This window comes from Lithobates pipiens, unplaced genomic scaffold (genome assembly GCF_037356315.1).
Source record: "Lithobates pipiens isolate NorthernLeopardFrog02 unplaced genomic scaffold, aLitPip1_a1.2 Scaffold_23, whole genome shotgun sequence".
Classification (NCBI taxonomy): Eukaryota; Metazoa; Chordata; class Amphibia; order Anura; family Ranidae; genus Lithobates; species Lithobates pipiens.
In genome coordinates this window covers 100,380,720-100,397,140 of record NW_027507785.1, presented here as the reverse complement: position 1 = coordinate 100,397,140, position 16,421 = coordinate 100,380,720, and the positions used below count along the sequence as shown (strand labels likewise).

The 16,421-nt window shown below is 41.5% G+C and overlaps 1 protein-coding gene across 1 annotated transcript in view; it reads right to left on the bottom strand.

The window, feature by feature from the left end:
- Positions 1–227: 227 nt before the first annotated feature.
- Positions 228–16,421, bottom strand: part of PTPDC1 (protein tyrosine phosphatase domain containing 1) — a 150,155-nt gene continuing 133,961 nt past the window's right edge. Inside the window, exon 10 of the mRNA XM_077452103.1 lies at positions 228–16,387. Coding sequence (XP_077308229.1) covers positions 16,301–16,387 — 87 coding nt within the window. The 3' untranslated portion in view covers positions 228–16,300. The remainder of the gene's footprint in view (positions 16,388–16,421) is intronic.

The window sequence follows — 16,421 nt, the reverse complement described above, 5'->3', positions numbered from 1 at the left end:
GACCTGCCATGACACCCCTGTGATGTGTGACAGAGCTATGTAAATCTCAGGGTTGGATGGACAATAATATAAATCATTTGTCTGGTAAATACGCTCCACCATATGTGTTTCATCTGTGTGTTAGCTGTTTGCCTGGAGTTCAACTTTAATGTTAATACTTACCTGCACTAATGACCAATGTACAGGTATATACACTTTTAAGAATAATGAAATAAATGAAGAGGTGATTAGATTGAATAAAAAGCTTTTATTAATGCATCTTTAAAATGACAAAGAGCAAAATAAATATTAAAAGAGTGCTAGATAGAACATGAAAGCCTTTCAAAAACATTTCTTGTATCACCTGTCTCCATAAAACACGGTGTATATGTTCTGCAAAAATATCTGAAACAGTTTCATAATAGAGCTTTTAATTCACTATTTCTTAAAATATTTCTATTAACAATATAAATATATTTTACTTCCTAGTAACAAATTCATACTAACTATGTGTGGCTGCAATGCCACAGTCAATGAAGCAAGATACAATGGATATACGAATTATGTACACAGGACAACATGCAAGTATGATTTGGCCCCTATGAGACTGGTAAACATTTGACAGATAAAGAATATTACATATACAGTACTTACCAAGTCGGTAAACTATAAATACACAAGAGTGGAGTGCTGTATCCTCCATTAAATAAATAATCAACGCAATACGCTTAAAGGGGTTGTAAAGGTTTTTTTTTTTTAAATAACAAAAACATGTTATACTTATCTCCTCTGTGCAAGGATTTTGCATAGAGTGGCCCCGGTCCTCCTCTTCTGGAGTCCCCCAGCAGCGCCTCTGGCTCCTTCCTGCATCTAGTGCCCCCTCGGAGACCCGCATTCCAAGGGGACATCCGTGCGGGCACACTCCAGAGTCCTGCCGCTGCGTCCATTGACACAGACAGCAGGACTCGGTCCCGCCCCAACTCCCGTGTCACAAGATTTCATTGACAGCAGTGGGAGCCAATGGCTGCACTTTCAATCTATCCAATGAGGACCCCAGACAGTGGCTGGAGCTGCTGTGTTCGTCCCCATCGATGGTGCATTACAGAAGGTTTTTCACCTTAATGCATAGAATGGTGAAAAACCTTGAGGGTTTACAAACCCTTTAAAGCAATATTAAACCCAAAATCAAACATTTTAAATATTGCAGCTTACTAATTCTTAGGCTGCATTAGTTTTCTTTTTTAGGCTTTCTTTCCTTTATTTTCACCTGGTGATCTGGCTAGTAAGTCTGTTGTTTCTTTTTTAACAGAACACACTCTCTTGCAGTTAGAGGGATGAGACAAATCATATACAACTGACAGGGATGCCTAAAATTTGTTTTATGTGTTTATGTAAAACCTTTATCCCAAAGGAGAAAAAAAATGTTGCTGCCCTCTGTGCTCCTTCATCCAGAATGGCGGCTCTCCAATACAGGAGATGTGTTACTAGCCAGATGGGGAAAAAGCCTAAAAAAGACCTAAAAACGAATGTAGCTACCACATCTAATGAATGGTAAGCTGCAATATATTATATTTTTGGTTTTGGGTTTACCACTTTAAACTGGAAAAAGACATTGAACTAATTAGATACGTAACAGTTAAGGGTGAGCTCTAGTATTGACCTAAAAATCAACTCCAGGAAGCTTGAAAATTGGTCGGGTACGTAAAAGTGCTTTTACTGTCCCCTAGACCCAAAAAAGTAGCTGACCCTTGCAGTGCAAAGGAGAATTATCAGATTTTCCAGTGTTGGGCTTTAATGACTGAACAGGTAGTCATTCCTTGGTGCCACGTTAATGCCACCCCACCTGTGTATGTTCGGCCCTTCATAGCTTGGCCACTAACCTAACCCTATAGTGTTTATCTTGGACTTCAACAGCAACGCTCACCGTATTACCATGGGTTTTGGAATGCAAATCATAATAAACCTGTATGTCAACTTTATATAACGGTGAGCCCAAACAGCTATAGAACTGGATAGGTTATGGACATTAAAATCTCCTACAAACTTCATAAAACAGTAGAAAATGCTGCGCAAATTATCAATTTCTCACTACTTCGGTTATTATAAAAATCAGCTATCCTATTGCATGGTATGAATAGTCCAGTGACTACCATTTTCTTCTTCACTCCGTACAGGTTAAATAAATTCCCTTGAATCCCCAAAAAATAATTGGTACTTGTGATACCTTTATTCAAAACAAATATTCCAGGATAACGATAAAATCAATAGCCTAATAACACTTGGAAAATAAGCTGACCTAGGCGTTCAACCACCAACCCTCCAGAGGAGAATGTGTAGTTGTATGGACAGAAATTGGACAGTTCATTCAGTCCAAGGTGAACCAACAACCCCACACACAGATTGTAGAAAAGAAGATCACTGCTAAGATCTGAGATTTTTTTATAATCAGGTGAACACAAAAAAGAACATATTTGGGCTAACTCCAAACAGATAAAAAGAGCACAAATTAAAAATAAACTTTATCTGCCTATCTTAATTTTATTTTTCGGTCCCCTCGTACCTTGTCTGCTAGATGATCCCAAAAAACATACGCCCATTGAATCCAGAGTTTTCTAGTGTAATCCACTGCTTAGCTACTGAACAGCGTGTCCAACGTCGCCATCTTCCGTTGTGACAACATCAGGAGCTGGTTGTCTCTTAGGTTCTAACAGCTGGCTTTGTGATGATGCGCCACCATGCATGCCATGCACTGTGTGTGGAAGATGGCCCTGAAGCGTCACCCATCCCAGAAGGTTGTAGACAGCATGGTGATGTCTTTCTTGCCTAGCCACATGTCGCTCGCCCTATAGCAGATTTACTGCTACAGGACGGCCATGGTGAGCAGAATCACGTAGATACGTATACTTTATTATGCATTTTTGAGAAGGGGGGCGCAAGCCGCCGACACTCCCTGGGCAGGGAATAAAATCTATAATTTCCCTTAAGGCCTGGTTCACACCTATGCATTTTTTAGTGCATTTTTCAGTTTTGCAGAAACACACTACAATCCGTCACGTTCACATCTGTGCATTTTATAGAAAGGGCCAAGGACTTTTTTCAGGTTTTTGGTTCCATAGACTTCAAGGGATCAAAGCTGTGTATTGAAAAACGTAAAATGCACCTGTAATATGCAAACTGTAACCTGCGTAGTTGTGAACCAGGCTTTAATCTTCTGGAGGTCAAGTGGCTAGGCAATAAAACCAGGAAGTACTGGATTCAAAAAAGGATATTTACGCACAAGAATTAAAAAAAAAAGACTGCTTTGAAAAAGGAATGGGAAGGAACAATATTAAACAATTTAAAAAGGGGTGAAGGTTTAATGCAACTCTATGCTAAATAAATCATCATTAAAGTGCACTTGTGCCCATACTATTGACATTAAATAATTTACATATTCTTAACAAGCAGTAAAAGGACTTCAAAGCAAGCCCTGAGCCTAGGATCACATAGAGTGATCAAATCAGGTGAGTCCAGCTGAACTCGCACAATTTCGAACCGGCATTTCTGTCTGACTTCTGGGGGCGATTTAAGAGACATCTGTGCAGGTTCATGTGCAGAAGTCTATTCAAATCATCTCCAAAGTCACCAAAAGGAGCGCAGGAACTACTTTTGGGAATCAATGCAGTGCTTCAAAATCAGCATCGCACCGATTCGGATGGTGCCGTTGCCGGCAATAGGCTTCGATTTGGCATGTGATTTGACATATCAAATTGGCCCAATGTGAACATGGGCTCATTGACCATTGTAGCTGCGGGTACTATGGAATGATTTAACCCCAAAGTTCACAACTGGAACTGAAGTCTGAATTCATTCCGTGTCTAACAGCTTACAGCAGCCTTCGCCCTGGGGTGCCGTCTGGGTTCCCTCAAATTATGACAATCCTGATAACCAGCATAACACGAACACGGTATGTGGTGTCACAGAAGGGGACTCTGCTGTTTTTCTGTTGCAACACTAATACGCAGCATGTGTTTGAGCTGGGAGCACGTTCAATCATGCACTTCACAATATGGATCACCCACAACTCCTGGTCTAAGACCTTGTACACACGGTCGGACATTCTGACAACCAAATCCGTTGGATTTTGTCCGAAGGATTTTGTCCGAAACTGTTGCATACACACGGTCGGACAAAGTTGTTGGAAAATCCGATTGTACATAACGTGATGACGTTATTTAGTTACGACGGGACTACGTTCAGGCTAGTAGCCAATAGCTCTGGTCTAGGAATTTGATCTGAGCATGCGTGGCACTTTGTCCGTTGGAGTAGGCTACACATGATCGGAGTATGTCCAATCAGAGCAGTTTGTCGGAAAATTTTACCGGCAAGTTGGAAAAGTTGGTCCGTCGGATATTCCGACGGAAACAGTCCGATGGAGACCACACACAGTCAGAATATCAGACAAAACAGTCCGATAGGACACATTCCGTCGGAATCTCCGACCGTGTGTACAAGGGCTTAGAGTAACAACTAAGACCAGCTCCTGATCACATGATCACTGCAATAGCCAATTGCTAGAGGAAAAGTCTTTCTAATAAATAAATGTTTTAAAAAAAAATTATTCAAATAGTTAAATTTAGCGCTATATATATAAGGGGAAAAAATCAGAGTGTGCACTATTTTTTCTTGGCCCTACTATGGGTAGAGACAACAAATAATGCACACACCATATGGTATACAGCTGAAGTTTAAAAACATTTTGGATACAGTTTGATAATAAAAAAAAAGGGGAGATATTCATTAATATTTACCAACAAATGAAGGCCCAATTTGTCCTTAAGGGATAATTCACCTGGGATGAAAAAAAAATTCTCATACTTTTAAAAACCTGAAAAAAAGTTGACAAATGCTGGTTTACAATATCTGCTGTTTGTTTACATTAGAAGGCTGGTAGACTGCAAACAATGCAAATTAATTACTCCGCAGTGCCTGCAGATAGGGAGGTTACTGAGGACTTGTTTTAAAGTTAATTTACTAAATGTTAAACATTTGTAAATACATTAATGTTCATAGTCTGGGCACCGGTACACTCTTTTATGTGCAGCATCCTCTTACAGCCCACTGTACAAAATAACTTAGACTGGAAGAAACTGTTTATCAAACTCATATTTTCATAAAAAATACCCTAAAGTTAATTTTTTTGTGCACACAAACACATTACCCAATTTTTGGTAAAATATAAAAGATGAGGCTGCATACAGTAGATTGATACCAATCATGTCAAGCCCTAAAATTGCTTACACTTGTGTCAAACAGTGACAAACTTTGGTATCCAAATGTGTCACAAGCACAGCTTTAAAGCCTTTACATGTCATCAGTATGGAGATAACTGTAAATGATGGCCCTAGAATTATTGCTGTCCCTCCAACGTGCATGGTGTTACCTAATATGTGTAGCCTAATAGTTGTTTTCATACATAGGTGCACCTGGCGGGTGTGTTTACAAATGTACGTGCGTATTTGTAGGGGCAGGGGTGGGGTTTTTTTTCTGCGTGACTTTCATTTTTAACCGTTTCCTGACCAACCGCCACAGTCAAACTGTGGCAGGTTGGCTCCCCTGTGCGAGCTGTCGTAGCTATACATTGGCTCGCTGGGTTGGGATAGCAGGCGCCCGCTGCACAGCAGGGAAGCCGATGCTCGCGGCTGACGGTCACGGTGACCTCCGGCCGCGAGCGATCGTGAGCAGGAGGCACAGGACAGGGACGAGTATGTGTAAACACACACTTCCCTGTTCTATTCTAACAGGAGTGAAGGATTGTGTGTTCCTTCCTATTAGCTAGCTTTCAGCTAGAATCACCTCCAAGGGAACACAGTTAACCCCTAGATCAACCCCTAGATCAACCCCTAGTGTTAACCCATTCACTGCCAGTGACATTTTTACAGTAATCAATGCATTTTTATAGCATTGATCTCTGAATTAATGCCAATGGTCCCAAAAATATTAAAAAATTGTCCGATGTGTCCGCCATAATGTCGCAGTCATGATAAAAATCGCAGATCACCGCCATTACTAGTAAAAAAAAAAATTATAATAAAAATGCTATAAATCTATCCCCTATTTTGTAGACGGATTTTTGCGCAAACCAATCAATATAAACTTATTGCGATTTTTTTACCAAAAATATGTAGAAGAATACATATCAGCCTAAACTGAGAAAAAGTTAGCTTTTTTTTAAAAAAAATTGGGATATTTATTATAGCAAAAAGTACAAAATAATGTGTTTTTTTCTAAATTGTCACTCTTTTTTTGTTTATAGCACAAAAAATAAAAAACACAGAGGAAATACCACCAAAAGAAAGTTCTATTTGTGGGGAAAAAAGAACGTCAATTTTGTTTGGGTGCAGCGTCGCACGACCACGCAATTGTCAATTAAAGCACGCAGTGCCGTATTGCAAAAAGTGCTTTGGTCAGGAAGGGGTTAAATTCTTCTGGAGCTGAAGTGGTTAAACATTCTTTTTTACTGAACTGTATGGATGACAAGCTCCCTATTCAATAGCATAATAGATATGACAGGTCCTCTTTAAGGAAACAGCAGAGGTCTATTAGATCCATAATGTTTCCTCTGCACTCTGAAGCTGATCAAGCACAGATCATGCTTGATCAGCTTTTTTCCTGGTCAGCGCTGCCAGTGATTGACAGTTATAGTGACACTAAAGTTTTTTTTTTTTGTTAAATAAATAGATGTTATACATACCTGTTCTTTGCAATGATATTGCACAGGACAGTTCTCCACCTCCTCTTTGACGGTCCCCTTCCACTGCTGTCTGCTCCTGCTTCCACTGAGTGCCCCCCTAGAAAGCCAGGTGCCAAGGGGGCACCTGTACACGTGTGATCCTGAGCTGGGCTGCGTGCATCCATAGACACATACAGGGCCAAAAAGGAATGCCCAATCTCCCTCCTCACAAGAGTCTAACCGACAGCAGCAGGAGCCTATGTCTCCTGTGATAAGAGGAGAGCAGTGCTGCAGCCAGGACAGCACTGGAGCGGTGAGAGAAGTCAGGTAAATGTTTAAGGAGGGGTTGGATAGAACAGTTTTGGGAATGCATTAAAGGGGTTGTAAAGGTAAATGTTTTTTCACCTTAATGCATTCTATGCATTAAGGTGAAAAATCATCTGACAGTGCCTGCCCCCCCAGCCCCCCGTTTTACTTACCTGACCCCTCGAAAGTCCCGCGCTCGTCCCCCGACGTCCTTTCCACCGTTCAGCCTGGCCGCTGATTGGCTGGAGTGGATGGATGGAAAGCAGCGCAGCCATTGGCTCGCGCTGCTGCCAATCACATCCACTGACGCGGAGCGCCAGGGGGCGGGGCCGTGTGATACAGCGAGCGGCTATAGCCATGAACGTGAGAAGCATCTGAGGGAGGAAGCAGAGACAGCCGCCGAGGGACCCCAGAAGAGCAGGTTCGGGGCCACTCTGTGCAAAACGAGCTGCACAGTGGAGGTAAGTATAACATGTTTGTTATTTAAAAAAAATAAAAATAATTCTCCTTACAATCCCTTTAAAGTAAAAAACATTTTGACTTTAGAAGCACTTTAATTCACGGGGGGGGGACAATCGGCAAACCGATGTTCACTGATCTCTCTCCACTCTACCTGCCAACACTAGCCATACCCACACTGGGTCTACAAGAGTGACAGCAGAGCCTGGGATACATAGCAGCTGGGAGTGTGTTTAAATGCGATGGAAGCCTTATATTTACTTAAAGTACAACTAAAGGATCCTGCAGGGCAGTCTAAACAAGTACTAAATCCAGTTACTATGTGATGCAGAAGTCTGATAAAGTAAACAAAAAAAACTCTCTTCTTTCATTTGTGTCTCACACGCCCCCCCTCCCAAACACTGCAGCTCACAGATGGATGATGGTAGGGCTGTCAATCCAGAGAGCAGTGGCAGGACTAGGTGTGGCCAGGTGCTACTTGACAAGCTACAAGTGACAATGTTGATAGCCATGCCCTTTGCAACATTTTTTCTTTTTCTTTTCAAATGTTTTTATTGAGATTTTTAGTTTGCAAAATTTTTTCATCCCACTATAGTGCAAGAAGGCGTGGCCACTCTACTCTAAATTCAGAAATCAGACTACTGGCAGGATCAACAGGTATTAGCGGGACTTTTCAAGGGGACTTAAAATACACTCACACTAGGCACGAGTGTGATCCTCTTCCCAAACTCCCATGCTGGTCTGCACTCACACTGGGCTATAAGAAAGTTTTCCTGGGCACCCTTACATCATTGGGTCTACCAACCAGACCACAGTGATCCCTACCTTTGGGCTCAGTGATCTAACTCTGGAGAATTCTGTGCTAAGGTGTGATTTGTGCTCAGACTGAAGGGAACTGTGCCCTGGACCACCTTTTCCTGGTGATCCAGAGTATGGTATGCTAAGCATTCCCAGGAACGGTTTGAAGCACTCACACTACACAAATGAGCTGGACCAAAGGAGTGACCCGGCATGGTTATAGTGCCCTATAAGAAAATTGTAAGAGCAAAAACACTTCTAAATGCTGCAGCACATATTTTATTTTAATGGGAGGCCATATTCATTACATTATATTTGTTGGTTTGCTTTAATGCACAAAGCTATACCTACCACAAACTTTGCTGCTCCCTTTCCCAAAAATTTTTTTTTACTATAAATATATTCCTTTTAAAATACTGTTTAGTGGAGAACAATTCATAATTTAAACTGCAAAGTGGTAGAGCAAGTAGTTGCTATAGTAATGCACGGATATATTGCTATTGATTAAGCTCTAAAAAAGTAAGCAAAAATCAGCCCTTCTTCCGCAAATGTACATCCTATGGGTTTATATTGCCCAAACAGTAAATACACTGTCAGTAGTGATCTGTATACATAATGCTTAAATTAAAGATGCAAAAATAGTGTTTGAGCTACAAAGGATTTAAACCCCAGCCAAATGCTTTTATTTTACTGTTGGGTAGCTTCAGAAAGGGATTGAACATCTGTAAGGTTTTTTTGCTATCTGTGTTCCCTTTGTTTCCAACAGGTGATGAGCTCTGTGTGTTTGGAAGCTCTTTGGAACAGATGTGGCCGAGTCTGCCAGGAAGCTATCACTTGTAAAGGCCCAATTATCTGCAGTGGGGGGGATTCTCCACCCTGCGCCATGTATACCTGGATGGGTAATGCCTCAGCCACAGATGATTGGCCCATTATAGATGACAGCTTCCTAGCGGCCATGGTCACATGGGTCCAGAAGAGCATTTGAAGCAGGCATTCTATTTCCTCCAATTTTCTGTCTTTGTGACACAACTGGATAAAAGGGAAAATTCTTCTACAGCTGGGGTCTCCAAAGTTCTAAACCAGCCTTTCTCAACCTTTTCAACACAGAGGAACCCTTGAAATAGTTCTCCGGTCTCGGGGGAACCCCTGCTAAAAATGAGAAGTCTACAACTCATGATACAATAATGTGATGGCCAGTGGGAAGAATGGTCCTTACACTTGTGGTCATTGGGAAGAATAACCTCCTTACAGATAGCAAAAAAGATCAATGGTGTCAGTGGGAACTTATCTGAGAGGCAGAAATTGCCCAGTGCTGAAGGAACCCCTAGCAACCTTTGGAGGAACCCTAGGGTTACACGGAACCCTGGTTGAGAATCACTGTTCTAAACAAAAGGCCAGTTTATTGTCCTTCAGATTTTAGGGAGCCGGACTGTCACCAGTGGGAGGAGAAAATGCCCTGGAGACTGCCACAAGTTAAAGATGCGTGATTGTCTTTCTACCTTTGTGAGTATTTTTTAATAATGTTTTTTCTTAATAAATGTATCAAAGGATAATGCACAAGGCTGGTGCTTTTCTGTTTTCCCATTTGACTGTTAGGATATCCCTATCCTGGAGGGCAGCAAGGCCGCTAGCTATTGTCCATCATGAACTTTGGACTGCCTGGCTAACACATTTGTGCGCAAGTGTATTTTGTTTTGCTACAGTGCCCCAAGGGTTCGATAAAGATAAGTAAAGGGCCGCATTTAGCCCACGGCCGTAGTTTGGAGGTTCTATAGGAACACAGAAAGTAGAAAAAGCTCACATAGGTTCAAACTTTTCTTCTCTCTCCAAATAAAAGTGCACTGGGCAAGCATGTGCTAAACATCAAGGTTACCGTGATGGTTTTGCAAAGTAACAACCAGATTATTACCTCTCTTATTATGCACAGTGGGGTGTGTTTTCATAGCACATTGGTCAAGCTATGGGATTATGTCACCACAGATGTTCCCTTTAAAATACGGTGGTCCTCTATGATATTCCGTTCATAACTTGGTCTACCGTGCACATCAAACAATAAGAAAGGGATCCTCTCATTGTTTCCTAGGAAACTGTAGGAGATGCTCACTACAATGGAACAGAAGCTTTCCCTTTTTGTTGGAAATTCCCTTTATTTTACAGATCTTGTCCCTTTACAACCCCTTCCACCCACTGACAGCTTCTAATCCTGATCTCACTCAGCTGTGTGATTGTCTTTGATCACAGAAGATTTCATCGTAGTAGGAAAGTCTCTATGGTTGGAGACTATCGTAGCTTTATGACAGTCCCTGTGATCAGAAACAATGCTTAGCTCTGCCAAATAACGGGAACACCAGGTGTGTTCAGTTGACTAGCAAAGCCAAGGGGAGACATAGCAGAATCTCATAGTCAAAAGGCCCTATTAACACCTTCATTTTAGATCTACATCTCCCATCTAGGAGTTGATGGACGAAAACATTACCTTAAACAGCAATGTAAAAACATAAATTAATAAATCGGATTAAAAAATGATAAAGCATTACAAAAGCTAACATAATACAATTGTAAATAATACAGTACCTTCTTAAGCTGACCATACACTGATATGCAGCACAGATGAATGAATATCCTGCTGTGCCTATTGTATTTTGACCTCAGGCCCGGCCAACTGTCAAAATACCCAAATAGCAGCTGCGTCTGTGATTGGATGGGGAAGCTTTTTAGCCAACAATTTTCTGACCTGGTTCTTTAGATTTTTTCAAGGAATGTTGGGTGGGAGGCAGACGGCAGGGCCACCCACTGAGCAAATTTCAGATGGTTCTTCAGGAACCGTCCATAACTCTTATGCCCTGTACACACAGTCGGACTTTCCGACAGAAAATGTGCGATCAGATCGTGTTGTCGGAAAATCCGAACGTGTGTGGGCTCCATCTGACTTTTTACGTCAGAGTTTCCAACACACAAAGTTTGAGAGCAGGATCTAAAATTTTCTGACAACAAAATCCGATCATTTAAATTACGATCGTTTGTAGACCGTTCCGACTGACAATGTGCCACGCATGCTCAGAATAAATTACGAGACAAAAGCTATTGGCTACTGCCTTCTTTATAGTCCCGTCATACGTGTTGTACGTTCTGAATGATCGGATTTTCTGACAACTTTGTGCGACCGTGTGTATGCAAAACAAGATTGGGCCAAAATCCATCGGAAAAAATCAGACGGATTTTGTCGTCGGAATGTCCGACCGTGTGTATGGAGCATTACAGTGTATTTCCAACTATCTTAACTTCCTGTCCCATTCCACACCGATATGTAAAGTAAACCTGTACTGGGGGTAAATAATATAAACTAATGTTGTTACAGCACAGGCATCATATAGTGCCCCAGAATACCTTGATTATGACACCTCAATACCCTCAGACTACCACAGCTCTCAGAGTTCTTATGCTCAGGGTCCACTATATGCAAGAAATTATGTTGGCCACACACGGCACAAATTTCAGCTGATTCCTCCTGCATGTTGGAACTACCCAGCTCCACGAAAGTTGATTTAAAAATTGACTTAACCAGGTGGAAAATTGTTGGTCTATCAATGACTGCATCCTATCAATGACTACATCCATAAGTGCTATGGCTGTACAAATATTATAACCAGAGGGTGAAGATGCCTACATCTATGCTTTTTTTTAGCATGGATGGGGGGAGTCAGTTAATTTCTCTCATTCAACCTACAGTGCTAAAAGAGATAAATCGAAATGTGTTGCTAAATTTAGGCACACCCATGGCCTGGTGTTTGTTTGCTCAGGCACTTCATTTAGCATTACTTTGTCTGTTCTACTATGCCCAGAAGGTTGGGCTTTTAGGAAGCCATGACTGTTCTGGTGGGACCAACGTGTCATAATCAACAACTTCAATTGCACCCTCTGGTGCTAGCATGAGTTTACAATTACATACTATCAGCAGAAAATACATTTATTGGTTGTGGCCAAGGGGAACAGGAAAAAGAAACAAGTAATAACCAGTGCAAGTTGTAATTAGACATAGTTTTGTAAAGAGTAACATTCAACAAATGTAAAAAATAAAAAAACAAACAAAAACCATGTAACCAGAGACTTGCCCCCTATAAAAAATAGAATATATTCAAAGAATAAAGGTTATTTCTTCATTGGAGCCTGTGGCACTATTATGGCATAGGGCAATATGAAGCAGACAACCCCACACTACAATGATCGATCCAGCTTCAATTGGGCTTCTTTACACTTGCGTTGCTCTGTGAAGACTGATCCACAGTGGATTGCTTTTCATGGAGCAATGCAGGCGTGGTGGACAGGCATTCAAGAGGCAATACTGCCACCTCCTGATTGCATTTTTTGTCCTGACAGTCGAACTGGCTATTTGAAAGGGGAATACCACAACATAACTGGGAGCCTAGGGTTTAGCCCCATTCACTTGAAGATGTTCTGTGAAGTGGTGGTACTGCATGCCAAATGTGACTAGGGGGATTGTTTTTGCCGCAAAGCACTGCGGCTGTGGCATGTGTAAACCCCCAATCCGGATGCAGTTTAAGGAAAGGCCCCCAACCTCTGAAAAAAGGTGACGGTCTCAATAGTGTATATAAAAAAGGTACACTTTAACTGGAGTATTCTACAAATACCAGAAGATATTATCTCTAGTTCACAAATCTTAAATTCTAGGGGTTTATTGCTTATTTATAGAGCTGCTACACTTAAAATGAAACTATGCGAGTGGAATAGCTTCCAGCCACAGAACCATGCAAGCACAGAAAATGACATATTTTATACTGTGAAATTTGGTGTTCAAGTACAACTAAGGGCAAAACTTTTATTTCTTTTTTTTTTGGGATAGAGGGGAAAAGGATGAGAACACCTGTCAGGTGTTTATTACTGTCTGTGCCCCCGTTAAAGAGAGCCACCCTCTCCATTTGTCCCGTTTACCATTATCACTGAAAATGAAAGCAAAAGAAAATCCCAAATTTTAGGTTGTCCACAGAAAAGTAATAGGGAAAACATCCAATGGGGACACTAGCTCTGGGGACCTGGGGTCCCCAAGGAACTCCCTTAGTTTGAATGGATTTCCTCTCACTTCCTGTTTGGCTATGGAAGTTAAGGGAAATCTCCCCAATGGGACAAACAGGGAAAAAAGAAACCTTACAGGGGTTTTAACTCTCCTTTACTCTATCCAAAATGAAAAAAAGTTTTGCCTATAGTTCTACTTTAAGTCCATTGTTCTGTTAGCTACTGTCTGGGCTGAAGTATGCTGCAAAAGTGATAGTATTTTTCCATGGGATCACCGAAAAGGAAGTCGGGGGAATGGAAAATACTGTTCTTCATTATACCATCTTCAGCACAGGAAAACGTAGGGGGGGAATTCCAGATTCCCGTCTTTGAACAGAAACAGGTTTTACATTTTAAAACCAAAAAGAAATCTAAAACTATGCTTGCTTGCAAGGCACAAACACTTAAAAAAAAAACTGTCACAAAGCTAATCATTTAAATTGAGCACATGGTGAAATAATGAAAAGCAGAGATTATCTTCGGTTCAAGATTTATACCAAAATAAGCATTCGATCCAAGATGTAGGCAGCTGAATTTACATGAAAATCTTGATTTTTTTTTTTTTAAATGCCAAGCTTGGCCCCACACCCTCCTGGGCCCTTTGTGATGGGTGGCTTCACTGACCAACAGAAAGGCTTTTTTCCTTTCACTTTGACATTGTAGCACATTATTTCCAAACTTTTATAATCTGGATTACAAGTTAGTGGCAAAAAAGTACATTAAAGCAAAATTAAACATAATTATTTTGACAATCCCTTGTAATTAGGTTTGTGATTCCCAAAACAATGAGACAATAGTTTCTCACTTTAATATTGCAAGGGCAGGTTAGAAAAAGAAGGGGGGAGTTAATAGAAGAAAGATGAAGAGGGTCTGATTAATGCAATATGCGCCATAAGAAAAAGTGCTGCCCATAAAAACGAAATACAATACATATTTCAATCCTGGACTGAAGAAACGGCACCCGCAAAGCTGGACAACAAGAAATGTTTCTAACAGCAGATGTTTTCATCAATCAGCCCCTGTATAAACCATATAAAAACAAAAATTTCATATACTGTATTAAAGTTTACAGTCCTTAGTCCTTGTTCACACAGGAAGAATACATCCATGTCCCATGACATGGGGATGCACAGGTGTTTCGTGCATCCCTGTGCCAGCAGCCCCATTGTTTTCTATTGGGACGCAATGGCTGCACGGACACAGTTGCTGCTCACAATATGACATCTGTGTAAGTGCACAGCCCCCAAATGTACCCAGGGTGAGTTCAGGGACATACACCCACACCCACACGGATGTCATATTGGGACACAGCGGTTGTGTTCATGCAGCTGCTTCCCAATAGACAACAATGGGATTGCTGGCACCGTGATCCACAGCCCTGAATGGGGCACAGATGTAATCGCCCCGTGTGAACAAGGCCTTAGATGTGGTGGCTGCCATTTGTTTTCTTTTTTTTTCACTTTACTTTTACCCTGTGATCCTGCAAATAACACACTTCTTGCCCCTGGGCAGCTACACCCATTTCTCCATTGTGTTTATGGAGGGAGTCATGGTTGGCCTTCATATGTTTGTCTTTGTTAATTTCAATTACATGGTGGGCTGATGAGACTAGTGGGAGAGGAGAGGAGGGAAGCCAGCTGCGGGGACGGGGGAACAGGGAGGAGGACAGGGAGCCGAAGGAGAACACGGGGTGGGGTGGAGGAGGACAGGGGGCCAGAGGAGCGGCTGGAAGAGGAGGACACAGGGACAACCGGGAATGATCGATGTGGCAGGAGGGACAGCTGTGAACACCGGTCTCCCTGTATAGCTTTTTAGCCAACAGCCGTGGGAGGGAGAGAAGGAGAAGCGAATGTCGGCAAAAATGCTAAACAGGGAGACGGGTGTTCACAGCTGTCCCTCCTGCTGCACCAATCACCAATCATTCTCTCCTGTGATCCAGCGAACCATCTAGGATCAGCCCTGTAGCCGGGATATTGGGAGGAGCTTGCAGGTGTCAGGGAGCCTCAGTGAAAATGTGGGAGACTCCCTCACCTCACGGGAGACTTGGGATGCACACTGCATTTCTGGCAAGATCAACAGATATTTTCTGTACCTTCTGAAAATGTTCATAGTTTGAAAAATGAAAACAAATGCAGCCATCATGTTAAACGACTGATAAGCTACAGTATATTACGTTTTATTTTTAGGTTTAAATATCTTTAATAAGTGTCCATCCTTCTGCAGGACAGTCCAAGCAGGAGGCACTATATAACTTTGAAGCACCATGCCCAATTTTCCTACAGCAGGAAGGTGTCCTAATTTTTTCAGGCAATACAGACAGCAATGTTGGTATAGGCAACAACTTTTTCCTTCCTCCATTTTTATATGCTGTAAAATAGAGACTGTTAAGAATGTAAGGCCTATAAAACAGAATTCGGTTCAGTTTCTTTTTTTTTCTTTAAAAACATCCCTACCTGAAATGTCTTCTTTTGTAACGTCCCTATATAAATTATTGTACTGCAAAACATTATAAACATATGGCTGTCAGAATTCTACAGCTGGTCTGTCAAGGCTCGACCAGTCCTCCTCCGCTGAGAATCCTTCATACTGAATACAATAAACAGTTCACAGTGCATTAGCTGGACAGGGTCTGCTAACTGGCAGCAGTATGCCCAAGTCAGAATGTAATAAATTAAACAGGAACATCTACAAATATTAACTACAAATATTAAACCAGACTTTGGAAACATATAAAGAATGCTGTAAAACACAGTGAACAAGGCTTTTTAGAGACAAGTAATAATTACAAAAGAGTTCGCTGAATATCAAGTCACCTCGAGGTTTCTACATTCTTTGTATTTGAAGCCCTTTGTGTAGCCGACACTTAAACACAAACCTCACAGGAAACGTACATGACGAGCCTCACAGAATTTAAACTCATTTCAACATTGCAAGGCCAGGTCTGTGAGCTCCAGGGCCGCCAAAGTCTTGTCACGTCTACTTTCTGATATTCGTCAAGATGTGCTGAAAGATCGGTTTCAGAGTGTTGAAAACCATAGGGCCTTCCTTAGAACATTTCTTAACCTAAAAAACAAAGATTCATTGGGTTAGAAATCTT